At 44.2% G+C, this 18,049-nt stretch overlaps 1 protein-coding gene across 1 annotated transcript in view; it reads left to right on the forward strand.

Moving 5' to 3' along the window:
* The first annotated feature begins 23 nt into the window (after positions 1 to 23).
* Positions 24 to 18,049, forward strand: part of TRAPPC11 (trafficking protein particle complex subunit 11) — a 50,168-nt gene continuing 32,142 nt past the window's right edge. The window contains exons 1-14 of the mRNA XM_077279567.1: positions 24 to 260; positions 1,751 to 1,971; positions 2,368 to 2,537; positions 3,636 to 3,706; positions 4,202 to 4,316; positions 4,720 to 4,819; positions 5,650 to 5,723; positions 6,310 to 6,406; positions 14,673 to 14,806; positions 14,901 to 15,048; positions 15,307 to 15,400; positions 16,820 to 16,899; positions 16,968 to 17,046; positions 17,582 to 17,636. Of these exons, the coding sequence (XP_077135682.1) occupies positions 1,768 to 1,971; positions 2,368 to 2,537; positions 3,636 to 3,706; positions 4,202 to 4,316; positions 4,720 to 4,819; positions 5,650 to 5,723; positions 6,310 to 6,406; positions 14,673 to 14,806; positions 14,901 to 15,048; positions 15,307 to 15,400; positions 16,820 to 16,899; positions 16,968 to 17,046; positions 17,582 to 17,636 (1,421 nt within the window). The 5' untranslated portion in view covers positions 24 to 260; positions 1,751 to 1,767. The remainder of the gene's footprint in view (positions 261 to 1,750; positions 1,972 to 2,367; positions 2,538 to 3,635; positions 3,707 to 4,201; positions 4,317 to 4,719; positions 4,820 to 5,649; positions 5,724 to 6,309; positions 6,407 to 14,672; positions 14,807 to 14,900; positions 15,049 to 15,306; positions 15,401 to 16,819; positions 16,900 to 16,967; positions 17,047 to 17,581; positions 17,637 to 18,049) is intronic.

An 18,049-nucleotide genomic window follows, 5' to 3' on the forward strand; every position in this document is an offset into this window, starting at 1 on the left:
ATAAAGATGGCGACTGCAGGTTCACAGAACATTCCCGGCAGGCTGTGCGGGGCATCAGCTGACTGAGCAGGGACAGCGCTGTGTTCCGGGGCTGTCAGTGACCGCTGAGTGTGGTGTATCCGGGGTGGTCGCCTCCTGAGGATCTCCGGCCCGGGGAGGAGACATGTACTGAGGCCCAGCCCGTGTGTGACCGCAGCCCCGTCACATCTGTACGTCCGTGGGCTGCGCAGCTGTACAGTGCGGGAGCTGTGACGTCACAGGTGCGGGTATACAGCGGGCGGGGTGCACTATGGGGACTGGCTGTCAGTGTGAGGAGTCACATGGACTGTTCAGTATCTCCCCTGATTGATGGCTGGATGGTCACATCATAGGGAGATCTGTGAGTGTTAGGACCCCACAGATAATCAGAGCTGCAGAACCTGAGCCCCAGAGGTAGAGGAGCCGGCGCCTATCTGCTCTGTCCCAGGTCTGTGGCTGGAAGGAAGAAGGATCCAGGGTGCCTCAGTGTGGAGACCCTCACCGATATAGCATATCACACAGTATACAGCTGATGAATCCTTCCGGCTGGAATATCCCTCTAAGTGTACAGTTGTATTAATACTGAAGGATTACGGTGAATGAGCCTTCCTAGGATCGCTCGTATCGTGATAATCTGGCAGTGTAAACAGGCGGCTAATGAACCGACGAACGAGCAAAGCTGGTGCCATTATCTTATGTGTTGTACAAAGTATCCTAGTTCTCAGCAGCACGTTGTCATCTGAAAACAAGGCCTGTGCTGCCGAGAATAATGGCCGCCTGCGTGCACTGAGCGATCTATTACAGATTGTTCGGAGTGTATGTGATGTGGGGTCGGCCTGTGTACAGAGGCTATTATACTACTCGCTGATGTGATGGGGACTAGGAGTCAATGGATTTCAGCCGTTGCATAGATAAATCTGCAGCAGGGTGTCGATCTCTGGTGTAGATCTTATACTTATAGGTGTGATGCCGTGTTTACAAGTTATATATATAAAAGAAAGGTAATAGATTGCTGAAGGGAAGGGTCTGACCACTTGGACCCCCACCAGTACTGAGAGGGGGCTCCGCAGAGCTCCCTCTTAATGACGTGCAGGTCCAGCATGCTCCCCACCGCTCCATTCATTCTGCATGGAGCTTTTGGTAATTGCGGAGTACCATTCTCGATAGGGATGAAGATATGGATCATCTGTGGAGTTGTATCATGCTGCTGATCATTGAAGACATCAAGTCCCAGGAAGCATTAAACATTCGGTTTTATTTGACGCGTTTCGAAGTATAATACTCTTCTTCAGAAACAACCACATAGATACGCGAAATGCATAGAATAAAACAGCATGCTTAATATTTCCTGGTTCTTGACGTTTTCAATAATCAACAGCACGAAACAACCCCAGGAATGTTCCATGTCTTCATTTCAATTGGTCGGACGATCCGCGGATTCGCAGCAGGTGAACGTTTCGAGACACATCGTCCTGCGGATCAGATCATAATCTGTTATTTAATTTCATTGTCGGATTAGACCCTATTTGCGCTATTTTCCCTCCAGTCTTTTTACTCTTCTCGATAGGGGACAACTTCCAAGCTCGATCCAATCCCTTCCATCGATGGCTCATTCTTGCCATTCAGCATTCATATCATAGATCAATAATCCTAATAATCCGTTTCATGCATTTCTGGTATGTTTCCTGCACAAATAAATACAATTCTGGTTTTGTCTTTCTTTATCTCTCAGGTCTTTCGAGTTCCAAAATGAGCCCCACACAGTGGGATTTTCCTGTGGAGTTATGCTGCCGTCCTATGGCCTTTGTGACCCTCACCGGCCTAGATGTGACATATAACGCTGTTCATCGCGCCATTTGGGATGCATTTTGTGCAAATAGACGAGCGGACCGCGTACCCATCTCTTTCAAAGTGCTACCCGGAGATCACGAATACCCCAAATGCCGAACAAAGGTAGAACGTGCAGTGTGAGACGTGTGCATGACGCTGGGTGCGACCACTCTTGTGGATTTCACTATGGCAGCTTATCTGTCCCGTGTCGACGTGACCAAACAATGGCGGCTACAATCTGTCACTGGAGCTCGGGTTACTTCTAGTTCATAATCTTCATATTCTCGCTGTAATGCCAAATATTTCAGTATGACTGATTCCCGGTCTGAATAGGGAGCGCTGCAGTGTAAAGCACGGCGTAGAGACAGTCATTAATCAGAGCTTGCCCATTTGACACAGCCAGTTAGCTGCCACTAAATACTATTGTAAATGACACGTAGACGCGAGTCAGATGTTCTGAATGACGGATATATTGTGTGAGGCCATAAGTGTAAATAACAGCAGCTCTGCTTCCTTTAGAGAACGTCGTATGAATGGTACATCCCCAAAGGAATCCTTAAGACTGGCTGGATGAATAAACACCTTAACCTTGTGCCGGCTCTAGTCGTCGTGTTTTATGAACTTGACTGGGATGAAGGGCAGTGGAAGGAGAAGCAGTCCGAGTGTGCGACCCGAGTGGAAATTGTAAGGTAAATGGAAGCCTGAATCTGGCCCTAGACATTCTAGTGTCTGTGTGGATTCTCTGCCCCACTGCGTCTGGCTGGTCCCATCCTCCACAAACAGACTTGTGTGTGCCTGCATTATAGGCATTACATGGCTGCCATTCAGATGTATACTGTCCATGGGATGTATGAATACACCGGCTCCACCATACCGGCATGAAAAGGGGGGTACAACGGTCGGAATACCCTGTATACGCCTATATGGCCCAATGGGCATACACAGGGTCTCATGTCAGGAATCCTTATGTAAGCGGGGGTAGATCAGGATGGGATTTTAGCTGCTACCACATATTGTTTCATTCACACATACCGGTATATCTTTATATACTAATTCTATCATTCTGGAATTTTTTGCACCAGTTTCTTTTTCTTTTTTTTTTTTTCCTTTCCTGAATGATGTCAAAACTTTCATCCTGTCTTTTTCAGTTCCTTAAGGTGTACTCCATCCAGAATAACGTCTGCAAATAGTTTGTATGTCCTCATCATGTGTGCGTGGCTTTCTTCTGGTTCTCCTGAGACCTCATGATAGGGAATCTAGATTGTGAGCCCCAATGGGGACAGTGCCAATAATGTCCGTAAAGCGCTACAGAATGTGATAGCGCTATATAACCAGAGCATAATAAATAATATCCTCCATTTATAAGCAAAAAACGTTGTGCCTTTGGGTACGCTAGAGGATTATATTTGGGGGGGTTTGGGTGCTGAGACTACAAATGTTCTCCTTGGGGGAGAGAGGGTAATCCTTGTATAGTCGACTACTTCCCGCATACTGCACACAGCGCTTCAAGGAGACCAAGAAGCCATTATATTCCTAGAGATTGATGAGGGTCTCAGCACTTGGACCTCCACCAATCAAAGGTGATGATGCAGTAAGCGCCTATAAGATTTACACCCCCAGAATATGTCGTGTATAGGTCAGTATAACATCTATGATGCAAAACTGATGACCCTGGCATGTGTGAACAATCTGCCATTCTTGTATACCATTTATTGCTCTAGTTGTATATATTATTGCTGCATTGTACACTAAGAATATCAGTGTAGCGTTCTATATCTGTACCACAGGCAAAGCTTGCAGGGAAGAAACACAAAGGTGGCCGTGGTCCTCATTCAGAAGAAGACGCCTTTACCACCAGGTATGGAGCCATAGCTGTGTACTGATACAGAACGTCTGATGGGGTTATTACAGACTACAGCGAGCATATATTACTGTCTGCACGCTTGTGATGTGTATGAAAAATGTGTGCGCTAAAGTACCGGTGTAGAAGTGAAAGTGTGAATGAGTGCGGGTGTCAGTAATATCTACCAGGACGGCTTGTTATTTCTTTTTAAAGGGGTTGTCTTATGAAAACAAATTATCACCTATCTGAAATATAGCAGCAGTGCATTGCTCAAGCCACCGCTCCATTCATTCCTTAGGAAATTGGTAGTCGGTTGTCAGACCTGCTGCTCCACTCAAAGTGGGGATGAAAATTGCACATCAGGGACAGAAGTGCCCATTCTGCTGACCAGTCGGACCCCTACCATCAGTAAGTTATCACCTATCATGTAGATAGGTGATAACTTTTTTCACCAGAGAACCCTATACCCTATTAACTATTGTTTGCATCGCTTTCTGTTCCCATGTGCAGGGGAAGATCTCATTGCTTCTGAAAGAGCTGCCGCCCTGTGCAATGCCTGCGACCTTTCCGGGAAGTCACTGTTTGTGCTGCCTCACACGGACCACCTGGTGGGCTACATAATCCGGTATGTGACTATATGCTGCGCTGACATTCCCCGTATAACTTATTACTAGCAGAGATGGGAGTAATATCTCTCTTCCAGTCTGACAGTGTTATACATTGCACCATATTTATTCTCTAGCTTGTGTAGTTTCTGTGCATCTGATTACAGTGCTGGACAGCTGCAGCCAACCAATGATTGGCTGCAGCGGGCATGTGTCCACATGTCACATGATTGATGGAACCAGGTTAAAGGAGACCAGCAGAGTACCTTGAAGCACTATCTTGACGGTGCGGGGGATGGAATATTACCCCTTTGGGCAGTGTTGGACTACATATACCAATCCGTGGACAGTCATTTCCATGCAGTTTCTATTTTTCCTGAGGCTTGACATGAGTAATAACTTTCCCTTATTGTCTCCACGTAGATTAGAGAACGCCTTTTATGAACATGCACAAACCTACTACTACACTGAAATCCGAAGGATAAAATCTCACAAGGAGTTCTTGAATAAAACCACCCATCAGGTACGGGTATAGTCAGATTGTTTGCCATTGCCGCTCTGAAAATCTCAGTATTAACACCAGACTCTCGCATGGTGCTTACCTCGTCCTTGGGAGAAGGCAAGATCATTGGCAAGATCATTGGTTAGAATGCAACCATCTGCAGATAACAGAGTGAGGTACATTATATTGTCTAATGCGGCGGTGACCAAACTTTCTTACTTTTAGAAAGTCGTATTCAGCTCTAAGAGACGGTGCAAGAAACATCCTGTGCACCCCCAGTGTAGTGACATCAAGAGCCCCCTATTACCAGTATAACAACATCCACAGCTTCCCCACTGAGACCTTGTGCCCCCTCCTTTATAGGCTGTATACGCGCATTCAGGGGTCCTCGCCTTACCCCCATTCCGTATTCTTGCACCAAGCACCCTCCTCACACTATTGCATCCATCTTAAGGCGTCTCATGTAACCGGCAGTGTCATCCTATCTCCAGTTTTTCATATTTTTCGCCTTCCTGCGTTATTGAGACGTGTTTATCCGACCTGGAGCTAACTGCACAAACTGTCAGCCAACCACAAATCGTGGCCCCATGAGCCCAGGCTGGGGACCCATCATCTACAGTGTGTAATGAATCTGGTGTTTTACATTGTATACAGCTTAGAAAAGTCTTTTTCCGCCATTGTACTTTAGCTAGGCTGGGGACGGGCGCAGTTCTGGTGTCTTCTCTAGAATCCACGCCTTCACTTTAGCGCTCTGTCTCATTTTCCTTTTTAAACTTAATGCCTGACAATTGTGTTCTTATTTAATTTTCTTTTGACCCAATTTATCACATTTTTTTATATCTATCTTACAGCTGCTGTTTGTAAGGCATCAGTTCAAGATTGCATTCTTCAGTGAGCTGAAGCAGGATACCCAGAATGCCTTGAAGTAAGCACCTTCCAGAACTGTCCCTATGTGATGTTGTGCCCCCATCCTCCCCAGGTGTACTTATCTGTCGGGGGCCATTGTTATCATTTATGGGTTACTGCTGCGTCAGCAAAAGACATGCGGCGTCCGCCACGGGAAGAAGAGATGACCAGATTGTGTTTTAAAAGCGAGTCTTATGTTTGACTGGCATGAACCGGTTTTCAGCTCCGGATTATTCCGAAACCATACCAGAGTAACTTGCCTGTTGAAGTCTTCAGTCTGTAACTGAAAATTGGTGTCGGTCAAATTCAAGACTCCCCTTTAAGTTCATCTCGCCGTCTCCTCTTCTCGCAGAGCACAGCTCGTGTGTCTTTTCCCAATGCACCAGCAACCCATTTATCCAAACCTGATCGGTTACCAGGAGGGAGAAAGGTGCAGCACTCCCGTAATTAAAGTGAGTGGGCTTATCACACTCTTGCACTCCCACCATTATCATGTAGTTGTGGAGCACAGGTAAATCTGAGTATTTTTGCTACCTGAGTCGGTGTTTGGATGAATATTTGCAGTGTCCATTTAATTCATTTTCACCAAATATTTCTATGTTTAGGAATTACAGGACTGCATATAACTTGGTGCATGAACTGAGGGCTCATGAAACAAATATGCTGGAAATAAAGACTATGGCCGGATTCATAAACTATAAGGTGAGGCGGCTTACGGAAAGCTGGAAATTAGACGTTACAAGTCACTGAGTTGTCATCTCTATGAAGTCTAAACGTTCTGCTTGTTAAGGATATGATGGCCGTTTCCTTGAGGAGGATGATGTCGGCAGGGAGGAAACTTCTCCGCTCTGAGCAATGACTTTCAGGACATCCTTGTGCTATGCAGCATTGCCTACTGTGTCTGGTGCTACAGGCAGCATTCACATATATCAATCGTGTCCCTAATACAGATCATTCTGATGGTGGCACTCAGATAATCTGTCATTAATGGTGTTTTCTGTATTTATTTATTTTTTATTAAAATCACCCTGGCCGGTTATTGTTAGTGTGTAAATGGGTTGCTCAGTGAAAACAAGTAATCGCCTAGCAACAGGATGATCTGTGGAGGTCCGACCGCTGAGACATGAACTGATAGGCAAAATGGGACGCGTTTATCACCCCTGTTAGAATGGAATGGCAGGGCGCAGGTTCGACCGCTGCAGCGTTCATTGCCAAAACCGGCTGCCGAGCACTATGCTCCGATCTTTCCAGAACCTTCATAGAGACTTTTGTAACTGGGATTAATCTGCCCCGCTTTGCCGATCGGTATGGGACTTGGCGGTCAGACCCTTAGGCCACTTTCACATGATCAGGATTTGTAAGCCAGAATCACGAGAGGAACAATCAGGAGAAGTATAATAGAAACACGTCACCACTTCTGTATCACCCACTCCTGGAAGCCCTCCCCTGAAGCCAAGTATTCGGGGAGGTCTCATGGGAACACAGACCCTACAGTTTATTTGTTCATTTCTTACTTTAATATCACTTTGTTTTATATTTGGATGGTTTCTGATATGAATTTTAAGGATTAAATGATTAATGTGTAAAGCTGTGGTAACATGAGCTGGTTATTTCTGGTTTTTGTTGGTGCTCTTTTTATGCCTTTTCATTGGTCAGCTGTAAAAAACTGGGAAGAATCTTGTCTATAAATAGGCATTTTTGTCCCTCAGTTTTCCTCATATCGTTTATGAAGAGAGAAGATCCCACCGGCCCTCCCTATTTTGTTGCGTTCCTTTCCTTGTCGTAGTTGTTTGTTTGAGGGTAAAATCGGCCAACTATTGGGTGGATGGTTTCACTTATTTATTGGCATTATTTAATTAACCCCTTCCCGACCTGTGACACAGCGTATGCGTCATGAAAGTCGGTGCCAATCCGACCTGTGACGCATATGCTGTGTCACAGAATGATCGCGTCCCTGCAGATCGGGTGAAAGGGTTAACTCCTATTTCGCCCGATCTGCAGGGACAGGGGGAGTGGTACTTTAGCCCAGGGGGGGTGGCTTTGCCCCCACGTGGCTACGATCGCTCTGATTGGCTGTTGAAAGTGCAACAGCCAATCAGAGCAATTTGCAATATTTCACCTATGAAAATGGTGAAATATTGCAATCCAGCCATGGCCGATGCTGCAATATCATCGGCCATGGCTGGAAAACCTGATCTGCCCACCGCCACCGATCGCCTCCCCAGTCGTCCGTTATGTGGCCCGGTCCCCTCCGTCCTCCTGTCCGCTCCTCCTGCCCGCTCCTTCCTTGCTCCGATCCACCTCCCCTGTGCTCCGATCCACCCCCCGAGCTCCCCCCCCTTACCCCCTCATACTTACCGAGCCTCCCGATGTCGGTCCGTCTCCTCCCTGGGCGCCGCCATCTTCCAAAATGGCGGGCGCATGCGCAGTACGCCCGCCGAATCTGCCGGCCGGCAGATTCGTTCAATGTACATTTTGATCACTGTGAAAACCTATCACAGTGATCAAAATAAAAAAAAATGTAAATGACCCCCACCTTTATCACCCTTATAGCTAGGGACAACAATAAAATAAAGAAAATATATATATTTTTTTTTCCCCCACTAGGTTCAGAACCAGGGTTAGGGTTAGGGTTAGGGTTTTCTGGTCCTCTGTGGATTTTTCCTTAGGGTTAGGGTATTCTGGTCCTCTGTGGATTTTTCCACAGCGCATTTGATAAATTCGCAGCGTAAAACCGCTGCGGACTTATCGCGGATTCAACGTGGTTTTTCTGCGGATTTCACTGCGGTTTTACAACTGCGGTTTTCTATTGGAGCAGTTGTAAAACCGCTGCGGAATCCGCAGAAAGATGTGACATGCTGTGGAATGTAAACCGCTGCGTTTCCGCGCAGTTTTTTCCGCAGCATGTGCACAGCGTTTTTTGTTTCCCATAGGTTTACATTGAACTATAATCTCAAGGGAAACTGCTGCGGACCCGCAGCTGCGGAAATGCTGCGGATGCGCAGCGTTTTCCGCAGCGTGTGCACATAGCCTTAGAATTAGGCTATGTGCACACGGTGTGGATTTGGCTGCGGATCCGCAGCTGATTGGCTGCTGCGGATTCGTAGCAGTTTTCCAACAGGTTTACAGTTCCATGTAAATCTTTGGAAAACCAAATCCGCTGTGCCCATGGTGCGGAAAATACCGCGCAGAAACGCTGCGTTGTATTTTACGCAGCATATCAATTCTGTGTGCGGATTCCGCAGCGTTTTACACCTGTTCCTCAATAGGAATCCGCAGGTGAAATCTGCACAAAAACCACTGGAAATCTGTGGTAAATCCGCAGGTAAAACGCAGTGCCTTTTACCTGCGGATTTTTAAAAAATGGTGCGGAAAAATCTCACACGAATCCACAACGTGAGCACATAGCCTTAGGGTTAGGGATGGAATTAGGGCTAGGGTTGGAAACAGGGTGGATTGATTTAAATCACGCAGATTTAAATCATGATTTAAATCACGATTTAAATCAAAAGATTTTTTTCTATTTAAATCGGATCGATTTAAATCATGATTTTAATCATGATTTAAATCACTGATTTAAATCAAAAGGTTTTTTTTAATATAAATCACGATTAAAATGAGAAGTGAGAGCAGTGCGCATGTGCGCCCATAGTTACACGGACGAAACTAGGGGCAACGATCTAACGCCAGGGTGAGGGGGGGACCCCAAAGTAAGTAAAAAAATTTTTTGTTTTACTATATGGCAATAGGTAGGTGTTTAAAAGCAGCATGTCTTAATTGTATAAACTATTAATAGCCTCCACATTTTGTTCATACTGCCCCTTTAATTCCACACTTCTAGCTTGGTTTCACTTTTGGTTTAGTTTCTTTTTCCATTCAGTTGACATGCCCAAACTTGTTGGATAGTCAGCATCCTACAGAAACCTCTGGAAGAGCATGGCATTGTGAATGTTACACATATACAGCCTTTATTCTACTGAGTTAAACAACTCAGCTTTATCTCATGATGGAAGAACCTTTGGATGGTAAAATATTTTCCTCAAAAAGCAGTTTATTGAAAAAAATCCGATTTAAATCAAAAAAATCCGATTTAAATCAAAAAAATCCGATTTTTTTGATTTTTTAAAAAAAACATTGATTTTTATCCACCCTGGTTGGAAATAGGTTTAAGATTAGGCTTGTGGTTAGGGTTATGGTTAGGGGTGTGTTGGGGTTAGGGTTGAAATTAGGGTTGGGATTAGGGTTAGGGGTGTGTTGGGTTAGGGTTGTGTTTAGGGGTGTGTTGGGGTTAGGGTTATGGCTAGAGTTGGGATTAGGGTTAGGGGTGTGTTGGGGTTAGTGTTGGAGTTAGAATTGAGGGGTTTCCACTGTTTAGGCACATCAGGGGTCTCCAAACGCAACATGGCGCCACCATTGATTCCAGCCAATCTTGCGTTCCAAAAGTCAAATGGTGCACCCTCCCTTCCGAGCCCCAACGTGCAACCAAACAGTGGTTTACCCCCACGTATGGAGTACCAGCATACTCGGGACAAACTGGGCAACAACTATTGGGGTCCAATTTCATCTGTTACCCTTGTGAAAATAAAAAAATTGCTTGCTAAAACATCATTTTTGAGGAAATAAAAATGATTTTTTATTTTCACGGCTCTGCGTTGTAAACTTCTGTGAAGCACTTGGGGGTTCAAAGTGCTCACCACATATCTAGATAAGTTCCTTTGGGGGTCTAGTTTCCAAAATAGGGTCACTTGTGGGGGGTTTCTACAGTTTAGACACATCAGGATCTCTGCAAATGCAACGTGACGCCCGCAGACCATTCCATCAAAGTCTGCATTTCAAAACGTCACTACTTCCCTTCCGAGCCCCGGCATGTGCCCAAACAGTGGTTTACCCCCAGATATGGGGTATTAGCGTACTCAGGAGATACTGGACAACAACTTTTGGGGTCAAATTTCTCCTGTTACCCTTGGGAAAATAAAAAATTCTGGGCAAAAAAATTATTTTTGAGGAAAGAAAACGTATTTATTATTTTCACGGCTCTGCGTTATAAACTTCTGTGAAGCATTTGGGGGTTCAAAGTGCTCACCACACATCTAGATAAGTTCCTTTGGGGGTCTAGTTTCCAAAATGGGGTTACTTGTGGGGAATGTCTACTGTTTAGGCACATCAGGGGCTCTGCAAACGCAACGTGACGCCCGCAGAGCATTCCATCAAAGTCTGCATTTCAAAACGTCACTACTTCCATTCCGAACCCCGACGTGTGCCCAAACAGTGGTTTACCCCCACATATGGGGTATCAGCGTACTCAGGAGAAACTGTACAATAACTTTTGGGGTCAAATTTCTCCTGTTACCCTTGGGAAAATAAAAAATTCAGGGCTAAAAAATCATTTTTGAGAAAAGAAAAATTATTTTTTATTTTCATGGCTCTGCGTTATAAACTTCTGTGAAGCACTTTGGGGTTCAAAGTGCTCACCACACATCTAGATTAGTTCCTTGGGAGGTCTAGTTTCCAAAAGGGGGTCACTTGTGGGGGAGCTCCAATGTTTAGGCACACAGGGGCTCTCCAAACGCGACATGGTGTCCGCTAATGATTGGAGCTAATTTTCCAGTCAAAAAGCCAAATGGCGTGCCTTCCCTTCCGAACCCTGCCGTGTGCCCAAACAGTGGTTTACCCCCACATATGGGGTATCAGCGTACTCAGGAGAAACTGGACAATAACTATTGGGGTCCAATTTCCCCTGTTACCCTTGGGAAAATAAAAAAGTCCAGGCTAAAAAATCATTTTTGAGGAAAGAAAAATTATTTTTTACTTTCACGGCTCTGCGTTATAAACTTCTGTGAAGCACCTGGTGGTTTAAAGTGCTCACTATGCATCTAGATAAGTTCCTTGGGGGGTCTAGTTTCCAAAATGGGGTCACTTGTGGGGGAGCTCCAGTGTTTAGGCACACAGGGGCTCTCCAAAGGCGACATGGTGTCCGCTAATGATTGGAGCTAATTTTCCATTCAAAAAGTCAAATGGCGCTCCTTCCCTTCCGAGCCTTGCCGTGCGCCCAAACAGTGGTTTACCCCCACATATGAGATATCGGCGTACTCAGGAGAAATTGGCCAACAAATTTTAGGATCCATTTTATCCTGTTGCCCATGTGAAAATGAAAATATTGAGGCTAAAAGAAATTATTTTGTGAAAAAAAGCACTTTTTCATTTTTATGGATCAATTTCTGAAGCACATAAAGGTTTAAAGTGCTCACTATGCACCTAGATAAGTTCCTTGGGGGGTCTAGTTTCCAAAATGGGGTCACTTGTGTGGGAGCTCCAATGTTTAGGCACACAGGGGCTCTCCAAACGCGACATGGTGTCCGCTAACGATGGAGATCATTTTTCATTCAAAAAGTCAAATGGCGCTCCTTCCCTTCCGAGCCTTACCATGTGCCCAAACAGTGGTTTACCCCCACATATGAGGTATCGGTGTACTCAGGAGAAATTGGCCAACAAATTTTAGGATCCATTTTATCCTGTTGCCCATGTGAAAATGAAAATATTGAGGCTAAAAGAAATTTTTTTGTGAAAAAAAAGCACTTTTTCATTTTTATGGATCAATTTCTGAAGCACCTGGGGGTTTAAAGTGCTCACTATGCATCTAGATAAGTTCATTGGGGGGTCTAGTTTCCAAATTGGGGTCACTTGTGGGGGAGCTCCAATGTTTAGGCACATGGGGGCTCTCCAAACGTGACATGCTATCCGCTGAAGATTGGAGCCAAATTTTCATTCAAAAAGTCAAATGGCGCTCCTTCCCTTCCGAGCCCTGCCGTGCGCCCAACCAGTGGTTTACCCCCACATATGAGGTATCAGCGTACTCAGGACAAATTGGACAACAACGTTCATGGTCCAGTTTCTCCTTTTACCCTTGGGAAAATAACAATATTGTTGCTAAAAGATCATTTTTGTGACTAAAAAGTTAAATGTTCATATTTTCCTTCCATGTTGCTTCTGCTGCTGTGAAACACCTGAAGGGTTAATAAACTTCTTGAATGTGGTTTTAAGTACCTTGAGGGGTGTAGTCTTTAGAATGGTGTCACTTTTGGGTATTTTCAGCCATATAGACCCCTCAAACTGACTTCAAATGTGAGGTGGTCCCTAAAAAAAATGATTTTGTAAATTTTGTTGTAAAAATGAGAAATCACTGGTCAAATTTTAACCTTTATAACTTCCTAGCAAAAAAAAAATTTTGTTTCCAAAATTGTGCTGATGTAAAGTAGACATGTGGGAAATGTTATTTATTAACTATTTTGTGTCACATAACTCTCTGATTTAACAGAATAAAAATTCAAAATTTGAAAATTGCGAAATTTTCAAAATTTTCGCCAAATTTCCATTTTTTTCACAAATAAACGCAGAAATTATCGACCTAAATTTACCACTAACATGAAGCCCAATATGTCACGAAAAAGCAAACTCAGAATCGCTAGGATCTGTTGAAGCGTTCCTGAGTTATTACCTCATAAAGGGACACTGGTCAGAATTGCAAAAAATGGCCAGGTCATTAAGGTCAAAATAGGGTGGGTCATGAAGGGGTTAATTTATGAAATTCTTGGTATTACATTTATTTATTAAGATATTTATTGGTAATCAATTAATTTATTTCATGTCACCCTGAATAAACACCACGGCCATTGATTTCCAATTTGAGGCTTTGTGTCTTTATCTTAATTAAGAATGGGTTTTGTGTTACCTTGGTTTTGGCTTACAAATACTGAGGTAAAATACTGAACGTGTGAACATGGCCTTTTAATCAGTAAGGTTACTTTCACACTAGCGTCGTGCACTGCACGTCGCAATGCGTCGATGTGGAGAAAAAACGCATCCTGCAAAGATGTCCGCAGGATGCGTTTTTTTCCCATAGACTAACATTACCGACGCATTGCAACGCAGTGCCACACGTTGCAACCATCGTGCGACGGTTGTGTCGTGTTTTGGCGCACCGCCGCCACAAAAAAAGTTACATGTAACGTTTTTTTGTGCGTCGGGACTGCCATTTTCGACCGCGCATGCGCGGCCGAAACTCCGCCCCCTCCTCCCCGGACCTTACAGTGAAGCAGCGGAAGCGTCTTAAGACTGCTTCCGCTGCCAACGTCGGGCATTTTCTTCACAGTTTGCGTCGGTACGTCAGGCCGATGCAGCGCGACGGCCCCGTACCGACGCTAGTGTGAAAGTAGCCTAAGTGAACACCTGTCCTGTGAATAGGTAAAACTTGCTTTCATCGGGCAACCCCTTGTAGCAAGAATTAGATAGAGAAATGTTGCAGTGCATAAAATTGTGAAATTCTAGAATCCTCCAGGTGAACCGGTTACTGTTTTATAGCTAGTGCCGGGTCTGAGGGGCAATGGCGTAACTCCTAATTCTTACACTGGCCTCTTAGGCCCTGATGTACTTAACGCAGGATATCCGCTTTATATGAAGGCTCTTTTAAACCTTAAAAGTACATAACCGGATTATTAAAGATCCACATGTCCATTATTTGATGCTTTTTATCACTGTGTCTTGTATCGCTGGATCTTTAGAATTGTGCCTGAATAGTCTTCATTGGAAAACATAGAACAGCGGGACATAGTAGAGAGCGGAGGATTACTGCCCTGAATTGTGCCACTAAGGTAGTCTACAGATTGTAATCCCACTTTCCTAGGAGTATAGCACTGCATATATACATCCATTAAGGATCTGTGGAACTTTGGTTGAAATCTTCTTTGACCTCTCTAATAACCTTTTCAAATTACTTTGTTTTTAAAGGGGCCGTCCACTGCTAAAGTGCCCCAGCTATAATAATAAAAAACAAATACTCGCCTCCCAGACCAGCGCCATTCCTGCAATGTCAGCGTTGTCTCTCATGGCGGTCACGTGATATTACGATGTTACATAACCATTGAAGCCAATCAGACAGCTGATTGGGTATCATTCATTCTCTCTGCTGCAGATCTGCCGCTTGTGTTTCCAGCACAACACTCCTCTGGACGCCATTGCACAGTTCAGGAAGCACATCGACTTGTGTAAGAAGAAGATAGGCAGTGCTGAATTGTCCTTCGAGCACGCGGCCTGGATGTCCAAACAGTATGGAGCTTTCTACAGATTACATTAGCTGATTATTGGATATTCTATGAAGTCTAATATTATACATTTTGTTTTTTTATTTGTGTTTTTAAAGATTTCAGGCATTTGGAGATTTGTTTGACGAGGCTATTAAGCTTGGGCTGACTGCCATCCAAACCCAGAATCCCGGATTTTACTACCAGCAGGCTGCATATTATGCCCAGGAGCGCAAGCACCTAGCGAGCCTTCTCTGCAACCATGATGTATGGCTTTATTCACTTTATAAATATTTCTTTCTATAATTGTCCAGATGACTTTTATGAATGTAGAGATGATGACGTAGCTGATTTATAACGGCTCTCCTGTACTGTGCGCTTAGGGCATTGTTCTCTGCAATATTTCTCTTTTATAGATAGATAACTTACCATACTGTAAAACCTAAAGGTTATTTTTGTCTTCTTTGTCGTTCCTTTGTATTGTTGAAGTGTCTTTTACATTCTCTCCATGTATTGTATGTTTAGTCCTCTGTAGCATATCCCAGTCCGGATCCTCTGGAGACCCCTAACAACATGTTGGACTTCTATGGACAGAGGGCATGGAGACAAGGAATATTAAGTGAGTCAGCTTTGCATTCAGACACTTGGTGACATCCATGAAGTTCGGATTTACCTTCAATTGTACAACGTCAGTCCTAATGAATTGGGTCCTTAGACTTCAAAGGGCGTTTGTCACCCCTAAAATGCACATTAAACTAGTGATAGAGGAGACTTAGCCCCTATAACAATCATACTAGCACTGTACACTTCTGTGGAACAGCACCTGAGAAAATGTCTTTAATTTAAATGCAAACATAGCTTCATTGCTCCCTTGGTGAGGTGTGGGCTCAGTGTACCGATACTCCCCTCAATTTACATTATGGAGGCTTTCCCTCTTCTGATTGACAGCGTGTGCTGACACTGAATGTGGGCAGGCGCATTTTCCTCAGAAGAGATTGCGCCCACCCACACCATGTGCATCATGCAGTGTCAGTGCGCACGAGGCAGTGTCAGTGCGCACCAGGCAGTGACCGTGCGCATGTGCAGACACACTGCATGAGTCCAGGCAGTGCTCGCTCTGGGCAAGCGAGCACTGTCACTCAAAGGAATGGAGGTCACAAAAATGCAAATTGAGTAGACTAAGTCCCCTATATCGCTGTTCAGCTTGTATATTTAGTATTCATTTTGGGGGTGACAAACTTCTTGGTATACAAAGATTAACCTCTGAAAGTGCAGACCCACTGCTAGCGAATCTGTGATTATATATTTGGAGTCTGCATATACAGATATTTTAGTTATTACATTTGCTCTATTTTTATTAATTGAATTGTAATGATTAAAAGAGCAAAATGGTGCCACTTTCAGCGACACCCGGTATTTGGCCAATAGTATACCCAGCCTTGAAGAAAGTGATCTCTATAATATTTTTTTGTGGAATTGTTCAGATTGAAATATATCAACTAATATTATTTATTTAATATAAAATCTTGATTTAAACAGTTTTTTATTTATTATTAGTGATGAGTGAACGTGCTGGGATGAGGTGTTATCTGAGCATGCTCACGTGCTAATGGAGTGACTTCGGCGTGCTCGAATAATATGTTAGATTGCCTGCGGCTGTTAGGCAATCACTGCATGTGCTGTGGCTGTCGTATTCGAGCACGCCGAAGACACTCGGTTAGCACCTGAGCATGCTCAGATAACACCCTATCCCAGCATGTTCACTCATCACTATTTATTATAGATTCCCTCTAGCTTGAGGCCCAGGGCCACAGCTGGATAACAGCCTGTGCTTGGTTATCTTTCAGGGTACCCCCGTTACAGTGTAGTGTAGCCCCCATTGTATGTGCCTTTATGTGGAATGTTGGGACGATCACATTGTGTGTGATGCAGAAGATTCCATCATTCTATTCCAGGGTGTATGACAGGAGGCCGCTGGAGTCTTGTGACCGGACACCATTAGTAGTACATGTCATGAATTATTATATCTGCTATCCAGGTTTTGATCTGTCTGATCCAGAGAAGGAGAAGGCCGGGATTCTCGCACTGCAGCAAAAAGAGCGGGACGTCGTCCATTCGGTGAGCTGCGTTTGTTCTTTCTAAGCTTTGGCTAGAGGCGATTACTTATCTGTTGTGTTCTTGATTAGGAGCTGATTATCAGCCTCCTCAGCAATGCCGTAGCGCAGTTCAAGAAGTACAAATGCCCTCGGATGAAAAGCCACCTGAGTAAGTACTATCCTATGTCCCACATTTAAAAAAGGGCAGTTTTAGCCATTGAATTAGTGCCACAGTTTTTGCGGCTCCTCAGCAATGCTTGCTACAGAAACCGCACTGTTCCCAAAACTGCTTCAATTTGTGGCAAGTTACCTATTAAAGTCCCTTCTGGGTTATGTAGTGGGAGAAGTATCTGCTATATAATGCTAAACATTCACATTTAAAGGGGCTGTGCAGCCACAAGATATTGCTGACCTCTCCTTAGACTAGTATCAGATTGGTGGAGTGCAGACCCCCGGTACCTCCACCGGTGGTGGGATGTAAAGCATTGAATGGAGCTGAACCGTATGTAGTGGCCGCTGCATTGTACCCAACCATGGCTGCTACACATACAATGGCGCTGTTCACATCTCGCCCGAGCTTATTACAGCTGATCTGTAGGGGCAAACCGGACAACCCCCAATGTCTTGTGACCAGACGACCCCTTTAAGCATGTCCATTACATATGATCACTCTTTGAGGATCTCTTGTTTTCTTTCTTTCACAGTGGTACAGATGGGTGAAGAATATTATTACGCTAAAGACTACACTAAGGCCCTGAAGTAAGTGCTACCTACGCTTTAAAAGGGACCTTTTCAGTAATAGTTCTTATCGTAGTATACAGTAGGGAAGTTTCATAGAAGCACACAATCATTTCTGATGACATTGTGCCATGTTTCTGTCTTCACTTCTCTCCCGTTCACGTTTGTGTGTGCTAACCCTGTGTGAATGGATATGTAGTGTAGATGTACAGTAATAATATACTCACTGATCCCCATCTTCTTTGTGTCCAGCACCACTTTGGTCCTCTTACCTGATAGTAATATCATCTCACACTCACAGGATTAGCGCATCAAAATTTCAATGGCGGTATTTTTTTGTAATGAAACACTTGAGTTAAAAAAAAAAAAAAAAAGATGTCAATATGGTATCACATTAGCTATTATCCCCCTTCTAACATGGCTATGTTCCGATA

Source organism: Ranitomeya variabilis, chromosome 1, assembly GCF_051348905.1.
Source record: "Ranitomeya variabilis isolate aRanVar5 chromosome 1, aRanVar5.hap1, whole genome shotgun sequence".
In the NCBI taxonomy this organism is placed as follows: Eukaryota; Metazoa; Chordata; class Amphibia; order Anura; family Dendrobatidae; genus Ranitomeya; species Ranitomeya variabilis.